The following is an 18,493-nucleotide window of genomic DNA, read 5'->3' on the forward strand; positions in this document are numbered from 1 at the left end:
TTTTAAATTAAAAAAAAAAAAAAAAATTGACAGAGGATTCAATAATTATTATTTTAGATAGATTTCTCACTAAAACATGAGAAATACTTATAAGCTAAGACTGCCATATTATATTTCTAAATATACTTTAAAAGTAAGTATTGAATTGTTTATTAACTGAATTGAAAAAACAAAAAGATTGCTTAAGAATGTGACATACTAATATGCTTTTCATGTTTTTCAATTCAATCACTTACTAATGTAAAATAATTAATATAATTCACTCACATTAAAAATATTTTTATTATTTAATGCTGGATTATAAATGAACAGGGCCGAATAAATTTCGTCTTCACTGTCACCTCCATGATCACCCGTTCTTGTCATTCCATGATCACCAAATACAAATAGAATTGTATCATTTTTCATATTCTGTATAACATCTCTATAAAGTAAAAACAATACCTCTTTTAATACAAATATTTATCCTATAAAAAATATTATTTGCTTAAATTATTTGACTTAAGGTAACACACCCAAACCTTCTTGTAGAGAAGTTATATATGTTATCAGTCTTAATCATTGTTTTAAATTCAACATGAATCCTTACATTAATATAAAAGTTGAATACAAATTTGGAATGAAAGCATTGACAAATTTTCATAAAAAGTGTAGTTTGAATGTGAGTAAATACAATCTCTTATGTCAACTAAAAAAACAAAAAAAATTATCAAATAAGATCACAGAAGCACAGAAAAATGGCAGGGAAAAGTGAACGAACATCTGAACGTAACAAAGGAAGTGATGATAAAAGGTTTTCATCTGCTTCAACTGGTATTGGAGAGAGAGATTAAATTGGATCTGGAAAAATGCCAAGACTCCCTCACAGAATATTTGATCAATGGATGTCATCTGAGATGTTTTTGTCCAAATGGAAAAATTAAAGTTGTAACTCACTTGAAGGATATTTACATCTTTTACTTTCGAGTGTTTTGTTTTATCCTTATAATCACCATAGTAAGTTACTTGCATATTAGCCTATTACAAATGGCCTGACATATTTTTATCTGCAAAATTTTAATCATTTCAGTTGATGTAATTGTTAAGATATAATACGAATAAGCATACATTATTTAAATGTCATTAATATTTCAAGTCTTTTTGGTTAATTGTTGTAATTATTTTAGTTGGTGACACTCTATTTGTTCATTACTCCCAAAGAAGAGACAAACCCCAGCGAAAATGTCAAAAGTGAAATTTCTGCAAAACTGAATGAAGTTTAAAGAATTATTTGGATCCAGATATTCTTCAATATGTTTATATTTAAATATATGTATATCAAACATCCCAAAGCCCTATATATATATAGATACATAACCAAACAATTGCCTTAAATAATAGAACTATAAATGTGCTAATTTAATGATTAATACTAAGTAAGTTTATATTGGAATTGGATGAAAAACGTTGGGAGTAGAATGTGTTTATGTTATATTTTAAATAAAAATGATTTTTTGTGGACCAAAAGTTTAAGGAAGAACTGTGTTAATAATGATATTAATTTTGATGAATTATTAAATAATTATAACTATTGCTGTTTACTAAAACTAAATTATTTTGATAATTTATTTCAGACTTGAATTGGCATATTAATTTGAGTTCTTATAATACCTGGTATAAGCATCTAAATAGATCGTTTTTTGATTGTTTTGTTTATAATAATAACCTTTCTTATAATATTATCTCTACGATAATGCAAGTTAGATGTAATTCTCTTAATTTTTTGCAGAATTATTGCAGAGATATTTGCATACATTGTCAAGGTGATCGGTCTTTGGATGCGTATCACATGATAGCTAGGTGTGTTAATTTTTCTAAACTACTTGAAAGTATTCTTGGCATTTCTACTATTTCATTTGAAAAATTTTTGGACCTTATTAGTAATTTACATAATTTTGATTAACCTTCTGGATAAAGAAAATTAACACTATTTTTTAGATAATTTTATGTTGATTTATTTAGTTTCAGTTGTCATTTGAGTAGATTGGCACATATTTTGATTTGTTTTGCATTTTGGATCATTTGATTTTGCACAGAGGTGCCATTATTTTTTTCCTTTAAATGTGTGTTTAAGCCTAAGAAATATTGGGAGACTATCTGCTGTTTCAACATGATAATTAATTTTTCTTCTGTTTTTAGGTGGGCATAGTTATTTTTTATACAATTTGTTTCTTATTTTTTGGATAGTTCTCCCTACAATTTTGATTATGTTGTTATTTTGTTTAAAATATTATTACTTATTGTCAGTTTTGTAAAATTTGTATTATATTTACGTGTATATTCTGTTTTTTTTTCTGTAATAATTCATTAATTATAGTATTATTGTGGTTTTTACTGTTTTTTGTGATTATTATTTGTATGTTTGTATTCCCCACATCATGGGTGAAACCAGTATGCTTAAATAAATTAATTTAATTAAATTAAAGTAAGTTTATATTTAAATTGGAATAATTTCATGATAAATAAAAATTATAAGATCAAATAAACATTTTAACACGATTACTTTTGTCATTTCTAAACAATTCCTCTGTTGTCAATAGATAAAATTTTAGATAGAATGGTTTATAAGAAAAAAGGTATGCTAGTATTGCATAACCCATCTTAATATTTCGAATGTTATCTATATATCATACGAGGGATGTTCAAAAAGTATCGGACCTTTGGTCGGCAAAAATACATTTATTGATTTTGAGTCCTTGGTAATGTATACACTTCTCCCAGTGCTCCTGCCATTGCTGGAAACACTGCTGGAACGCATCTTTTGGAATGGCCATCAGCCGGTCCAGCGCATTCCGCATGATGTCTTCTCTTGACTAAAATCGGGTTCCTTTTAGCGGCATTTTCAGCTTGGGAAATAGCCAAAAGTAACATGGAGCCATGTTGGGAGAGTACAGAGCGTGACGAACCACAGGAATGTTGTGTTTGGAGTAGAAAGTCCAAATCAGATGCACAGAATGGGCGGGTGCATTATCATGATGGAGCTGCCAAGTTTTGGTTGACCACAGATCCGGTCGTTTGTGTCGCACAGCATCACAAAGACGATGAAGGACCTTCTGGTAGTACTCCTTTGCGATGGTTTGGCCTTGTGATGTGTACTCAGGATACACCATCCCACGGGAGTAAAAAAAAAACTGTCAACATGACCTTGACATTGCTGCAGACCTGCCGCTCTTTTTTTGGCCTCGAGGATCGTCCCCGAGAGCCTGCTGAATCTTGCGAATGGTTTCCACTTGGATATCGCCAAGTTTTTGGCAAAATTTGATACAATATCGCTGCTCATGTTGTTCAGTCATTTTTCAACTTAGTGGAATCTGACGAGAGCTCGCTACATGTCCTCACTCATAGGCCGACTGCCAGCGACTGACGCTTCCTGCAAGCAGGAAATGACTGTCCCCTCCACAATTCCACTGAAAGAGACCTCCCGTGTATCATTGGTTTACGCGGGAAAAATAAAGGTCCAATACTTTTTGAACACCCCTCGTATATACATTTATATCAACCATCATATATTACAGACATGGGCAAATGCGGCTCCGAGTGCCATATGTGGCTCTTTTTGAGTTACATGCGGCTTTTGCTGAAAGTGTTAATTTCTGCGTTTTATTATTATTTTTACAATTTTATTTCCACAATTCTGTGAAAATATGTTTATTAAAAAAATTCAATATTTGTTTTATATTATATAATAAAATTGCAGTACAGAACTGCGGTACAGAATAAAAAAGTACAGAACTGTGGCTCCCATGCATTTTGCAAAACCTACATTTCGGCTTCCACTGAACTCTTGCTTGCCCACCCGATATATTATAACAGTCAGGAAGAATATGATCTGAAATGAGGGACAAATGCCATACTCTAATTTATACTCTGTTTATAAATTAAACTACAAAGCTCTCTCTGAAAACCGTAGAAGGGCTTTCCATTTCCTTAAAAATGCAGAAGTATTTACACTTCTCGTCTTTGCTTCTTTTTTAAATTTACCTTATTGATAGAACACAAACACGCTCGTGTTCAGGAAATAAAGAATTTTAGAACAGGAATGCATTGCCAAAACATTTTAAAACTTACCAAAATTAAACTTTCTGTTTGCGAGACAAATCATATTTCTATTGTAATTGAAACAGATTTCAAAGAAGTTTTCTGAACTTATAAATTCTATAATAACTTCGTGTAGGAAAAAGTTTTTATTAAAGAAAGATATGGTAACATTTCAGGACATTATTATGCATAAAGGACACTGAGTACAGCTGTTTCTGTGACCTTTCATTGATAATAGAATGATTAGTGGTGAATTTCCTACCACCTGGCCACCTCTTTCCTCAAATCTTAATCTATGTGAATTTTGATTGTGAAAACACAAGTGTGAATTATCGACAACATGTTGCAAGTTTAGGAGCCTTAAAAGACAGTATCATATTGCTTGTGGGAATCATTTAGAATCAATTAGGGTCAGCCGTTGAACACAATCTTTGTCATTGTCATATTTTACACCTTCAAAATGAGGAACAAATTGAGCAATATTCCCTGCATTGCTAAAGTCTTTGTATAGCACCAGTGTCTAGTACAATAAAACTGTTTGCTTGTGTGAGAGCCAAAATTAGAAGAAAATTTATTAGAAAAAAAAAGGTTTTAGAAAAAATTATTTTAAATTATAATATTTTGTTGTTCAAATCCAGATAATTTTTCAAAAAAATTACTGATTAAATCAGCGATTAAACTGTTTCCCATGGACTTAGTTCCTTGTTGGAAGTGACACATCAACTGTGTCACTTGAACTCAACGGGTGAAAATCGTTGATTGGACCCAATGTACTAAAGCTTCTAATGAATAAATGGGAAAAACCCAGGAGAGAACCCATATAAAAATGGAGGAGTGTTGATGATCAACACTTTTTCCCATCATCGGCCGTGGGANTATAATAAAATTGCAGTACAGAACTGCGGTACAGAATAAAAAAGTACAGAACTGTGGCTCCCATGCATTTTGCAAAACCTACATTTCGGCTTCCACTGAACTCTTGCTTGCCCACCCGATATATTATAACAGTCAGGAAGAATATGATCTGAAATGAGGGACAAATGCCATACTCTAATTTATACTCTGTTTATAAATTAAACTACAAAGCTCTCTCTGAAAACCGTAGAAGGGCTTTCCATTTCCTTAAAAATGCAGAAGTATTTACACTTCTCGTCTTTGCTTCTTTTTTAAATTTACCTTATTGATAGAACACAAACACGCTCGTGTTCAGGAAATAAAGAATTTTAGAACAGGAATGCATTGCCAAAACATTTTAAAACTTACCAAAATTAAACTTTCTGTTTGCGAGACAAATCATATTTCTATTGTAATTGAAACAGATTTCAAAGAAGTTTTCTGAACTTATAAATTCTATAATAACTTCGTGTAGGAAAAAGTTTTTATTAAAGAAAGATATGGTAACATTTCAGGACATTATTATGCATAAAGGACACTGAGTACAGCTGTTTCTGTGACCTTTCATTGATAATAGAATGATTAGTGGTGAATTTCCTACCACCTGGCCACCTCTTTCCTCAAATCTTAATCTATGTGAATTTTGATTGTGAAAACACAAGTGTGAATTATCGACAACATGTTGCAAGTTTAGGAGCCTTAAAAGACAGTATCATATTGCTTGTGGGAATCATTTAGAATCAATTAGGGTCAGCCGTTGAACACAATCTTTGTCATTGTCATATTTTACACCTTCAAAATGAGGAACAAATTGAGCAATATTCCCTGCATTGCTAAAGTCTTTGTATAGCACCAGTGTCTAGTACAATAAAACTGTTTGCTTGTGTGAGAGCCAAAATTAGAAGAAAATTTATTAGAATTATTATTTGTATGTTTGTATTCCCCACATCATGGGTGAAACCAGTATGCTTAAATAAATTAATTTAATTAAATTAAAGTAAGTTTATATTTAAATTGGAATAATTTCANTGTTGTTCAAATCCAGATAATTTTTCAAAAAAATTACTGATTAAATCAGCGATTAAACTGTTTCCCATGGACTTAGTTCCTTGTTGGAAGTGACACATCAACTGTGTCACTTGAACTCAACGGGTGAAAATCGTTGATTGGACCCAATGTACTAAAGCTTCTAATGAATAAATGGGAAAAACCCAGGAGAGAACCCATATAAAAATGGAGGAGTGTTGATGATCAGCACTTTTTCCCATCATCGGCCGTGGACCTTCTTGTGTGTATGTGTATGTGTGTGTTTCTCCATTGCCATCCTTAACCCAAATCTGGATTAGCGCCTGAAGTGAAACCAACCTGGATTAACACCTGAACTTTAATCAACACCTGAACTTGACCTCCACGAGAATCCTTCAACAAGATCAGACTCCAGTTATTTATCGCCACGCGAACCTCACGTAAACTCTCTCTCTTGAGCTGTGTGATAGTTTAACGATAAGTAATCCTGTAAAAAGCCTTAACCCTGTAAATGACCTTTATAATTAAATGGGTATTTGTTAAATGAATAACCTTGTGGAGTGCATTTCTTCAGGAGTTCTCCTTCTGTCTCCCATCTGAATCTAACCTACGTATGCGACCGCCCACACGAGAGAACGAAACAGTTTCCGTGTCTATCTGCAAAGATGCAGTGATGCCAATCCTGACGGAAATTTATCATTGTGATCTTCATCGACGCGACGTCGACCCTTCGATCCTGTGGTGCCGAAGCATGGGGGCCCTTCGGCATTGTCACACTTGCAGCGCAGAAAGCATCATAGTGGTCAGTTTTGAAATAATTTTTTTTATAGAAATGTATTCCGTGTCCTAAAATATCACCAAACCAGATTTGGTTGCATTTGGATCGCAAAATATCTCTCTAGACAGCATTGAACAGGAATATTTTAATTATGATTACCTGGTAATTGGTGTTGGTGAGTTCATCAAGAGCATCATAATAATTGTATACTTTACGGTGAGAAGAGAAAACATTAATTATTTCCTCATTATTCTTTAAGCATAATTTACTGTACATTGCTCTCAAATCATGTTAAAAAATGTAGTTGAAATGTTCATTTATATCTTGCTTATAAGAAGTAATACAAAACTTTCATTACAATTGATTAATGCAATCATATTGTCCATATAAATGCTTAATATATTTCAATTTTCATATTTAAAATTCAAAATTTAATCTAGGCTTGAACCATTTGAAAACACAAAAGGATACATCCAAGATCAATACCACATTAAAATAGATTTTTATAAACAATGAGCAATTATTTATTGTTACATTGTCACAATGCCAGGATGCAATTTTAATTTCTTTAATTTAAAATATATGCTCTCCATCTCAAATCAGTAGTGGCTTGCCCCCTGTACATCATGCTTTTCCTTTAAGAATAGAGTTGTACTGGTCATCTATTAACTGCTTTCGAGGAAAAAGTTTTGAAATGAAATAACATGACTTCCAGTTTGCATCAGAAGTTTGTATATAGTTTATCAGGGCCCCCTGCCCCTAGGGTTTCCATAACTAGTCTCAAATTTCATCTATCTAACTCTATTCTCAAGATTAAGGAAAGACAGTGGAAATTTACAGGTCTATGATTTTTTCGTTGCAGCCCGATAACATAAATTTCAGACTTCAAACTATTAACTTATAGCTAATAAATTTTTATATTGAAGACTTTAAAATTAAAATATTTACATTCCATAATAGGATTTTAAATAGCCTTTTTATTTAAATGTTTTGTTTGTTTCTAATAAAGAATTCAAATAAACTTAAATAAAAAAAACTGATAGCATAAACTTGATAGGTTTCAGTCCATCCTGTAAATTCATTAATACGTAATTAATTACAAAGTATGGCATGTTCTATCATTAGTTAATATCTTCATATCTGATACAGACATAAATAAATATTTTGTAAAATACCATATATGATCCTAAATATTTGTGTAATTTTTAAGTACTTGAAGAGAAATAATTTCTATCTGAAAATTTGTATTTTAATTAAATTTAACATAATATATAACCTGATAACTGTATCCATTTGATAAAGCTTATTGGACATTTCTGGATGAGATGGACCATATCTATGACCACAGTGATCCACTCCAAGAAAATGTGAAATTATCACATTCCAATCTGTTTTCTCCATTTCTGGTAAGAGATGTTGAATGATTCCATTATCTACTGTGTGCAGATCCTGGAAAGAGTAAAACATAACGATTTGAATGATAATGAATACATAAATTCTGATAGTATACAGAAAAGTTACATATTTTCCTACACTCAAAAAAATATTTTTATTAAGGTTTTGTGTTTACAACTTGGAGATAAAACTATCATTTAATTTAATTTGATAGGACATTCTTTATATTATTAAAGTGTAATTAATCAGGGTTTACTGAAATGCTTCTAACAAGTAAGAGTCAGAATGAAATGAATTTTACAGTAGGAGTTGAATTAAATGTTTCTAATAACCTAGCCAGTTATTTATATTTTAGGGCTTATCACACCAGTGAATATAAACAAAAAATTTCTTACATTTATTTTATGTTTAAGTTTACAAAAGAATAAAGAAATTTTATAATAATTAAATCTAATACATATACAATATGCTCAAAATGCATTTCGGACTCTGATAAAGTCCCTATTCAGTTGGTGTTTCAATAAAGATAACAAATATAAAAATTCATAAAAGTTATATAAAATTTTAAATAACCACGAAGGCACCACAACTAAAGAAACTGATGTTATCTCACAAGTGCTGTACAATAAATTCCATCTTTTTCATAAATTTCTATAACCAAGTTTCTATAATTACAGCTTCTTTAGTTGTGATGTCTTCATGGTTATTTAAAATTTTATGTAACTTTTATGAATTTTTAATTTATCTTTATTGAGACACCACTGAAGAGGGACTTTTTCAGAGTCCAAAATGCATTTTGGACATATTGTATATGTATATGTATTATATATATATATATTAGATTTAATTATTGTAAAATTTCTTTATTCTTTTGTAAACTTAAACATAAAATAAATTTAAGAAATTTTTTGTTCATATTCACTGGTGTGATAAGCCCTAAAATATAAATAACTGGTTAGGTTATTAGAAACATTTAATGAAATTAAGGACAGAAAACAAAAAAACAATAAGTAGGAGTTGACTTTTGAAATAGTTATACAATTTCATATTCTATATTTTGTAAAGCCATTTTTGGGGGAAAAATAGCATAAATTTGTAATCATTAAAAGAAATCTGTTCAATGAATGAATTACTGACATAAATTTTTCATATACAAGTAGTACTTTCAATATCTAGCAATATTGAACAATAATGGAATATTATATATTGAATATATAAAGACATCTTCAATATACTGAGAACACACAGGTTCTTTTTGAACAGCAAGAACAAGGCAAATGATATTATCTTTCAGACCGAAAAAAGTATACATTATATCTCGATATAGCTTAGTTTATGACAACGTGCTTGCGTCACAACATACACTTTTATACATACATTCAGAGTACAATAACACTAAAGATTTAATAGTCAAACGTAGCGAGGATTTGATGTCGAAAGATTTTGTTCGTTACTTTCTTTCGATAATTCTATATTAAATATCGTGTATTACTAGCAATAAGGGTCACCCACAAAATTAGCATACATGATTATATTACAGATTTTTATCAAGAACTAGAAATTATCTTTTGTCGTTACCGACAAAGTACGAAAACATAAATAACTAGACACACGGTCGATAGGCAAACAGCCAAGGCAGTAAAGACAACTTTCTGCCACCCTAAAAAATCAGGATGCAAGTTTGGGTTAAACCCAGAATAATTTTTTGTGCATGTTCTGGCCTAAATATATCAGAATTAGTAAATCATCAATAAGCAATTTCTATGTGGGCTTGCTGAAATTGTAATAAGTATATTAAAAAATCCTTCTTAATGCCCTCAAAGTGGCAATGATTATTCATACAGAAACTACACAGTTGATTTTGAGTTATCTATCACATAATTATTTTATAGTAAATTTTTACAGATTTCCGGATAAATTATTAATTGAATATTATTAATTAATTTTCAAATTAAAAAAAATAATTAAATTAGTATATTTGAAACAGTTTTTTACTGGAAAGAATTATACCCAATCTTTTCTCATCCGTGCTAAATTTTAATCATTGGACAAGTACAGTTTAAACAGCTATTATCATAGACTTATTGTATAATTTGCGTATTTAGCTAGTTTTCAAATCAGAATATCATAGTAACGAGGTATAAACATTTCTCGACTCACCTTTACATTAAAAGAAGGAAATGCATAGGATCTTAGGAATTTTCCAGGATATAAACTTTCCCACGTATCATCTCCCATAAAGACAATTTTCTTACCATTATTAACCAATTGATGTATTATGTTATCTTCGTTAATTTCCGAACTTGCAAAATTTGCACTTATATCGATAAAAGTGGGAAGACCTCCAGTAGTCAATCCCTTCAATCTCTGCATAGTTGTAGTAGGAGGATGAGCCCGAAACTTAAACAACATGCCAGAACCATTGTGCCGAAGTTCGTCTAATATCGTAAATTTATTTTTATAATAATTTTCGCCCTTAGACCATCGAACGAAGTCGTATCGCAAGGCATCGACTATTACGATGATAGAACGATTGAATATGACCGGAAACTTATTACTTTCAGAACCGATGGCGATGGTCGCTTCGTTAAACGAAGAGTCATTAAATGTACTTTTTAATTCTAATTCGTTTCTCTTGAGAAGAAATCCGTCACTGAATATCCATAAACCGAACAAGTACAGGCTAATCACCCAAAATAAGACGATCACGTGAATAACGGTTTCCATTCCATTAGATTAGATTCTAAAACAAAATTAGTAATTCGATTTCTGGATCAATATCACAAGATTAATTTTAACTTTTTTCGTATAAATGTTTACCACGCTGATGTTGTTTACGTGACGGAAGCAGACATTTTGAAAACGCGACCTCTACGTTATCTTAACGTCTATACTATTTAAATGATATTAATTTCATTTTAAACAGGATAATGCTTAATTTATAACTTTAATTTTTGGAATTTGAGATATAATATTAATAGATAGTTATTTTAATAATTGCTAATTAAAGTTGCGTTTTTGTGATTGATTATATAGCGGTGTCGCCGTGTGCACGTGTAGAATGTGGAAGACATGAATTTCGTTTGTGTATGTTGTTGGTTCTTACTAGAGCTTATCGTTTGCAAAGCGACTTTAGACATTCCGTTATTAATTGTCGTATCTTTCGATGGGTTTCGCCATGATTACCTGACCAAAGCTCCTACACCCAATTTCCATAGGTTAATAGAAGAAGGTGTACAGGGAAAATGGATGAAAAATGCATTTATCACGAAAACTTTCCCCAATCATTTCACTATAGCAACGGGATTGTACGAAGAATCTCACGGTATTGTCGGTAACGAGATGTTCGATCCGGTTTTTAATGAAACTTTCCATCTTAATAATTCGGACCCGAAATGGTGGGATAATGGACACGTATTGCCTGTTTGGGTAAGATATATCCAATAATCCAAAGTAAAAAAGTATTTTTATTATTTGGAAAATTTTATGCTGTTTATCATTGAACACCATAGCTTGTCTCGATAGCAAAAAATTTCTAAAGCTGCCATTTAGTTGCTGCATTCCTATAAAATTAGTGATTCTTAACCTTTGCATTTGCGACTATGTCCGGATGTTCTGTGGAAGGTCGGTACGTGATTATTTTCTGGACTCGTTTCTTGCCGTCTTTGTCGGGGATGGACGACGTTTTTCTATGTAAGGGCCACGTTTAAAACTTGAACTGGCGTGGGCCACAGACAAGAAAAAAAATGAGGGTGAATTGCAATTATTTATTCATATATGATCATAAATTAACATAAGTGTACTTAATTTGACGTCTGTCACCGATGCAAACTTAATATATTCAAAATATTTTGTTGAATATTAGTCGCTGCTAGTTTTAAATTACGGTTTCGAAAACAACATAGTTTTAAATTAGTTTTGACATCAGTCTGTTAGCCTGTTTCTTGTTTACTTTTTATTACGTTTTTACTAAGTTGTAAAAAATAATGATAGAATTTTTGCTGCTACTTTCTTAAATTGGGAAATTGATATATTTTTTAAATATTAATGCGGACCGTGGGTTGCCCACTCCTGATCTTTGTTATTAATGTATCGAAACTTAGTTACATAAAAAGTACATATTATCAATAACAAATGAAGTGATTTACGTGGAATGAGAGTAGAATGAAGATAATCGTGTCTGTTATTAATTCACGTTAGATACACTTGATTTGGTTTGCTTCCTTTTATATCATTTTGATATCTGGTTGGATTTACAGTGAACATTGAAACAAATGAAAAATAAAACCTAGAAAAAACTAATAAAGCAGATTTTTTAATGTTATAATGTATTAATTGAATTTACATATATATATATATATATATAAATTACACATCAACAATGAGAAGTGGGTCAGAAAAAAACTGAAATATAGCTAGTTCCACCAGTGGCCAAGTGGTTCCATTTACTGTACGCTGGTAGTTCAGTCGTGGGTTCGTGCCTCTCCATGGCTGGCCATTTGGAGTATTCTGGGTTTTCTCCACATCTTTAATGCCTAAATAGTGGCCAGTTACTCTCAAAAGACTTCTTGGATGGCTTCCCCTAGACCAGTGGTTCCCAACCTTTTTTCATTAGCGTACCTCGTGACATGTCATATCTCTAGATTGTACCCCTCATTTAAGAAATTTAGTGAGTAACCGTATTGTTAATTTTACATATTGTAACTTTAAATTAAAGAAAAAAAACCTAAAAGAAAAAATGTATAATAAAGTTGTGATTGTTGCAAGGAACATTTTTTATCTAATAATTTTTTAATACTATTAGTTTGTGATACATAATATATTATTTTTTCTGCCATAATAACTAACTATTTTCTGTACCCCTAAAAAACCTATCGCGTACCCCTAGGGGTACGCGTACCACAGGTTGGGAATCGCTGCCCTAGACAGATCGTCTAAGTGTTGCATTGCCGTAACTAACAAAACAAACAAAAAATAGATAAAAATGTTTACTACACTTTTAGAAAACAAATATATAAAGTTGATTATTTCTATATATACATTAATAAAAATTTCAAATGTAATTGAATAAATAATTTTGAAAACATTGGCAATTTTTCCAGATAGCCAACCAGTTAGCAAGTTCTCGCCGGCACAGTGGATCCATGATGTGGCCCGGAGCGCACGTGAAAATTCGTAATCAGTCGGCACATTACAATTTACAATATAATTACACGATACCTTGGAAAGAAAGAGTTGATATTGCACTGTCGTGGTTAATGAATGAATCTAGTCCAGCAAATTGCCTCTTTTTATATTTTGAAGAACCGGATGCAACAGGTCACCAGTATGGTCCCGACTCAAAAGAAGTAATAAAGGAAATTATCAAGGCAGACAATATAACAGGATATTTAATAAAAAAATTAGAAGAATATAACTTATTTAAAAAAACAAATCTAATTATTTTAAGTGATCATGGCATGTCACAGGTGACAGCAGAACATCAAATTAATATGGACAAAATAATAGATTCAGCTCTTTATAAGAAATTTGGAAATTCCCCAGTTTGGAACATTCTGCCAGAAAAAGGTAGTATTTAATATAGATATTTTGTTTTAAATTCAGTTTATTTTTTAAAAATATTATTTAACTGATTTGCAAACAAGATTTAGAAAATTATTGTTGCAGTTTCTGTACCAAATTAACTGTTAAGAGTTGGAAAAACTAAATATGGAAGAAACAAAATCATTTCTAAATTTAAAAGTTTTTTCTTTGACAAAATACTAAAATTTTTTCAATATTAAAATAAAATAAAATTTTGTTGCTAAATCTAAACAGAAAAAATAAATGACTGTTTTTTAATGGCATTAATTGTCACAAATATAAATTTGTAATGTATTGATGAATTGACAAAAAATGATGATAATCAGTTTGATATATTTTCTATGTAAAAACCTGGCAAGTTTAATTTGATGACTTTTATCATCAAATTTTATAAATATATCCGGTTACCTTTTATTATTGGGGTTTATTATCTGTGGGTGGAAATCAATTGTCTTCAGACTTTTCCACTTGTAAATAAATAAATAAATTACAGAAAAGTAAAGTATACTTGGTCCAACTTATCAATAAAGGAACAAAAAAAAAATGCCATGTATGGAAACCTCAAGTGATGCATTGTTTACTATATATTCTTATTTTTACTGGCCAAAATGATTATAAATTAGTAGAAAGGAGAATAGAGAAACTTGTGAGATTGATCAAGTCGAAGCAGCTGGATATTTGGTTCACAGAAGAAATTGCAAGGAAGAAATAATTAAAATCTTTTAGTATTAATACTATTGTAAATTTAATTTTACTGTTTGTGTTTTATATTTATTCAAGTACTTTCAATAAAAATACAAGTTCATCATCAAGCAAAGAATTAATAGAAAAAGATTATATAATAATGATATGATAGAATGGCATGACATTGTGCAGGCAGAACTAAACATAGTTTGACACATGACCTAACATGTAAAGCAAATGAAGTGATGTTTTTTCAACAATACAGAATTTTATAACAGAACAAATTGATAAAAAGTTTTCATGGTAAAAATTTTGCTACTAAAATCTGGAAAAATGTAGTAAAAAATATTTATTGATTTCAAACACACAAATGTAAGCATGATTTAACATGTTAAATAGTTAATTTTAAGTTTTTATATTAACACCAAATGATTGCTGGTTTAATTCATATGCCTTTGTGTCCTTATACAATTTATTATATGAATGTCTACTAGGACGTATCATATATTATTAGGACTTACTGTACTGGGTTCTGCAAATTGAGGAAACTTATTCAGAAAAAAAACAATCTTTATTGTTCACCTGTTTCACCACAATATGTCCTAGTAGACATTTATATAATAGATTACTGGATTACATCAGGCTATATTAATGGCACTATTAGTAATTAAATTTTAAGTAATTTGGTTTAGAGGCAGGTGTTAAGCATCATCTCATGATAAATTTAATAATTATAACTAAATTAATATTTTAATAATTAATTTAGAAGGTTTTGGACAAAAAGAATCAGCCTAACATGAGACTCAAACCTGCAACTTTCACTAACTGTGCGAAAGCATTTCCAGTTATATTTTGGCATTAATATTAAAAGATTGGGTTAAAGTTTAACTGTTAAACAATGTTTATATATGTATTTAAGTTTTTATTTGGTGTTTTATATTATTTGTGGATTTCATACAGTACGGGTTTGTTAATTGTTTGTTGTAATGGGGTGGCTATTATTGTCTTACCAATATTGCCTGTATTAATAAATAAATAAAGTAGAATCCTGATTACCCAAGGTTCTGCATTATCTGAGACAAGCCTGTAAGTGAATAACTATTGTATTTTCCTTATACTATAATTGATAAAAGAAACTTTAACATGTTTTAGAAAATTTGTTTCTATAACCTGTTATCATTTAACTTCAATTTGAAACAAATCATTCATATTTAAATATAACTATAGTCAATAACACACATACTTATTCATAAAACTATTGTACTGTACTGTACATACATATTAGCTGTATATTAAAAATGTTGTTCTTATGTATGATTAAATTCAATAAGACAGTGCTTCCCAAACTTTTATGACTTGTGGCTCACGTAGTCTGCTTTTAATATTTTGCTTGTTCATTAGGTGTGTGATCATGGGATTGGAATATTTTGAGATATGTCAAGCATATAGTTTGATTTACAACAGTTGTCTTTGTGATTGTTCTTACATTCATGGGCCATAAATATGTAGGAGTATGATATTTAAAAAATGTATTTTTTATTATAAAAATGCAGTTAACTTATTTTATTAATCTGTAATATAGGTCATAATCAGTATATGCTAGAAAAGTTAAGGAGAGAAGTTATAGAGGATTGTTAGAAGGATTCTCTAGTTAGGAACCTAGAAAATCCTAGCACATTCTAGACTATATAGACTGCACAGTATGCTATTAGCACATGACTTAATTGCATGCATTCTCAAGTATCTTGTGTTCAGGTTAATGTTCTTACAGTGTATGGTACTGTACATGTTTGTTTTTAAATTCAAAAGTTTGTTCCTTTTAGCTTAGCTCTGTTCAACTCAATGTTCTAAAAGTTATAATGTACAGTATTTAAGTAGGCTTAATGAGAATGAAAACTGATTCCAAATAAAAATATTTTTAAGTTTTAGTTTGTAAATAAGCAGTATTAAGAAATATTTTGAGTTTACATAATACCTGGTTAGGAAATGTTATTACAATAGTTGGAGGTCTAAAGGTGAATTATCTGAGCCTTCCTGTCTAACAGCAAAGTGATGATTAGAAGGAAGATGGATGGTGACTAAGGACCCAGTTTGACAACTGGCATGTGATGAGTTGTCAACAATAGGTCCTTTAAATCTTGTGTCGACCCTATTCTTGGTCCTACTTGCACTGTTGCATCATTGCTCTCTTCTTTTATTAGGAAATATTGTCCCATGGTCACATTCTAGAATATCCCAAATTTTAGAAGAGGTTTTTTCCTATTCCATTGGTGATTTTTCTTTTTGATGCTTATAAATGGTGTGTGTCATTGGCATATATCATCATAATTTTGATCAGTTGTCTTGAACAGACATTTTGTTCTTTCTGATGACTGATGTTCCTAGCAGAATTCCTTTTAGAGTTTTGATTTGGTTAATAAAATTTTAAAGTCAAAAACAAATTATATAGCAGACAAATATTTTGGATTCTCACATATTATATAGTTAGAATTGTATTTCTGGGAATATAATCTCAATTTAAAACACATAACCTATGGGAATCATAGTTTGATTTACAACAGTTCTCTTTGTGATTGTTCTTACATTCATGGATCATAAATATGTAGGTTTATCATATTTAAAAAATTTATTTTTTATTATAAAAATGCAGTTAACTTATTTTATTAATCTGTAATATAGGTCATAATCAGTATGTGCTAGAGAAGTTAAGGAATGGTTCAAGAAGTCATAAATATACTATTTACCAGAAAGAAGAAATTCCAGAAATTTTTCACTATCGCAACAACCGCAGGGTCATGCCAATATTGGCTGTGGCTGATCTGGGATGGGGCTTTATTGTGGAGAATGAAACTGTCAGTAAAGTGGGTAAGTCATTTTGTCCAACATTCTAAATATCTGTTTTATGAATTTGTATAGAAACAATAATTACATAGATATTTACTTTATAATATTAACAGACAAGGAGAGTTTTGCTGATGCATGTCTCCATCTAGATAGTTAAGTCTTTCAAATTTTTCATTATGCTGTTTCTGTTCATAGTTTATTGTATAGAAGCTAAAGGTATTACACTTTGAGCAAAGCTTTAATCTTTTCAGCATTACTGTAATTTGTACAGTTACTGGTGGTAGACCAAGAGCTTTTCCAATATCTATACCTTATTGTCTATCATCAAACCTCTTTAAAATGTTCAATTTTCTTTCTAATGTTACACTTTTTCTTTATTGTTCAGGCAACAGAGATTAAGGACATTAAGGATGTACAGTGCTTGTTCAGCACCATATGTCCTTAATGTCTGTTGCACTAATGTTATTGCAACAGGGTTAAATCAAGAAATAAATGTTTGCAAGATAAAAATTGTAAGGGGTGTCTCTTGCACCTAACAGTACAAAAAACAAACAATTGACAATTCCAACAAAATATAAAACATACTATATGAATTGAAAATGGAGAATGCAGATAGGACAAGCTTATTTACATTAATATTAAATAATGTATTAAGTATTGTTAATATGGATATAGGTGTAAACTAGCAGAAGAGCCCAGTGTTGCTTGGGTGAACAATAACAACAGCAAAAATTAAAATTATTAGAATATTTTGTACTTCTAACCCTTCTATTATATTATATTATAGTATTTGATTTATATTTACAAAGGTTGTCTTACATAAGAGTTTATCAAAAATATCAAAAAATTCTTTAAATTATGTACAGTAGAGGAGTAAAGACAGGGTTCCTACGCACCTGGAAAGTCAGGGAAAATCAGGGAAAGTCAGGGATTTTCATTATTTTTTGAAAAAGTCAGGGAAAGTCAGGGAATTTGTCAAAAATTATCAAAAAGTCAGGGAATTTGTCGAAAATTGTCAAACAGTCAGGGAATTTGTCTCCTTAACTGCGTTGTTGATTTGGTTTGCTGAATATAGATGACCAATCATAGCCATACGCAGGCGGCAAGAAGTAATGCTGCAATCTTTAAAACCCGAGATAACTCGGGAAAGTTCCATAGCGTTATATAAAACTCGGGCATTTGGGCCCTCCGAAAAAATTTTTGTTTTTTTTG

General features: G+C 30.5%; 2 protein-coding genes across 3 annotated transcripts in view; one reads left to right on the forward strand and one right to left on the reverse strand.

Moving 5' to 3' along the window:
* Nucleotides 1-11,048, reverse strand: part of LOC111626893 (GPI ethanolamine phosphate transferase 3-like) — a 19,189-nt gene extending 8,141 nt beyond the window's left edge. For both annotated transcript variants that reach the window (XM_023370412.1, XM_023370413.1), the window contains exons 1-3: nucleotides 10,331-11,048; nucleotides 8,052-8,224; nucleotides 268-424 (exon numbers count right to left, since the gene is read on the reverse strand). In XM_023370412.1, coding sequence (XP_023226180.1) covers nucleotides 268-424; nucleotides 8,052-8,224; nucleotides 10,331-10,897 — 897 coding nt within the window. In that variant the 5' untranslated portion in view covers nucleotides 10,898-11,048. The remainder of the gene's footprint in view (nucleotides 1-267; nucleotides 425-8,051; nucleotides 8,225-10,330) is intronic.
* A 59-nt stretch (nucleotides 11,049-11,107) lies between these two features.
* LOC111626911 (ectonucleotide pyrophosphatase/phosphodiesterase family member 5-like) lies at nucleotides 11,108-17,680 on the forward strand. The gene is made up of 4 exons (XM_023370439.1): nucleotides 11,108-11,599; nucleotides 13,273-13,738; nucleotides 17,117-17,302; nucleotides 17,667-17,680. The coding sequence occupies exons 1-4, from the start codon at nucleotides 11,243-11,245 to the stop codon at nucleotides 17,678-17,680; spliced, it is 1,023 nt and encodes a 340-aa protein (XP_023226207.1). The 5' UTR covers nucleotides 11,108-11,242.
* Nucleotides 17,681-18,493: the final 813 nt, after the last annotated feature.

The sequence above is a fragment of the Centruroides sculpturatus genome, unplaced genomic scaffold (assembly GCF_000671375.1).
Source record: "Centruroides sculpturatus isolate CEXI.00-Female unplaced genomic scaffold, Cexi_2.0 scaffold328, whole genome shotgun sequence".
NCBI classification, from domain to species: Eukaryota; Metazoa; Arthropoda; class Arachnida; order Scorpiones; family Buthidae; genus Centruroides; species Centruroides sculpturatus.

What these genes read in the sequence shown, in the direction of transcription:
- LOC111626911 (XM_023370439.1), top strand. Translation starts at nt 11,243, where the DNA reads ATGAATTTCGTTTGTGTATGTTGTTGGTTCTTACTAGAGCTTATCGTT. An exon ending in GACACGTATTGCCTGTTTGG is followed by an intron (nt 11,600 to 13,272) that starts GTAAGATATATC and finishes CAATTTTTCCAG; the next exon opens with ATAGCCAACCAGTTAGCAAG. An exon ending in GAACATTCTGCCAGAAAAAG is followed by an intron (nt 13,739 to 17,116) that starts GTAGTATTTAAT and finishes TCTGTAATATAG; the next exon opens with GTCATAATCAGTATGTGCTA.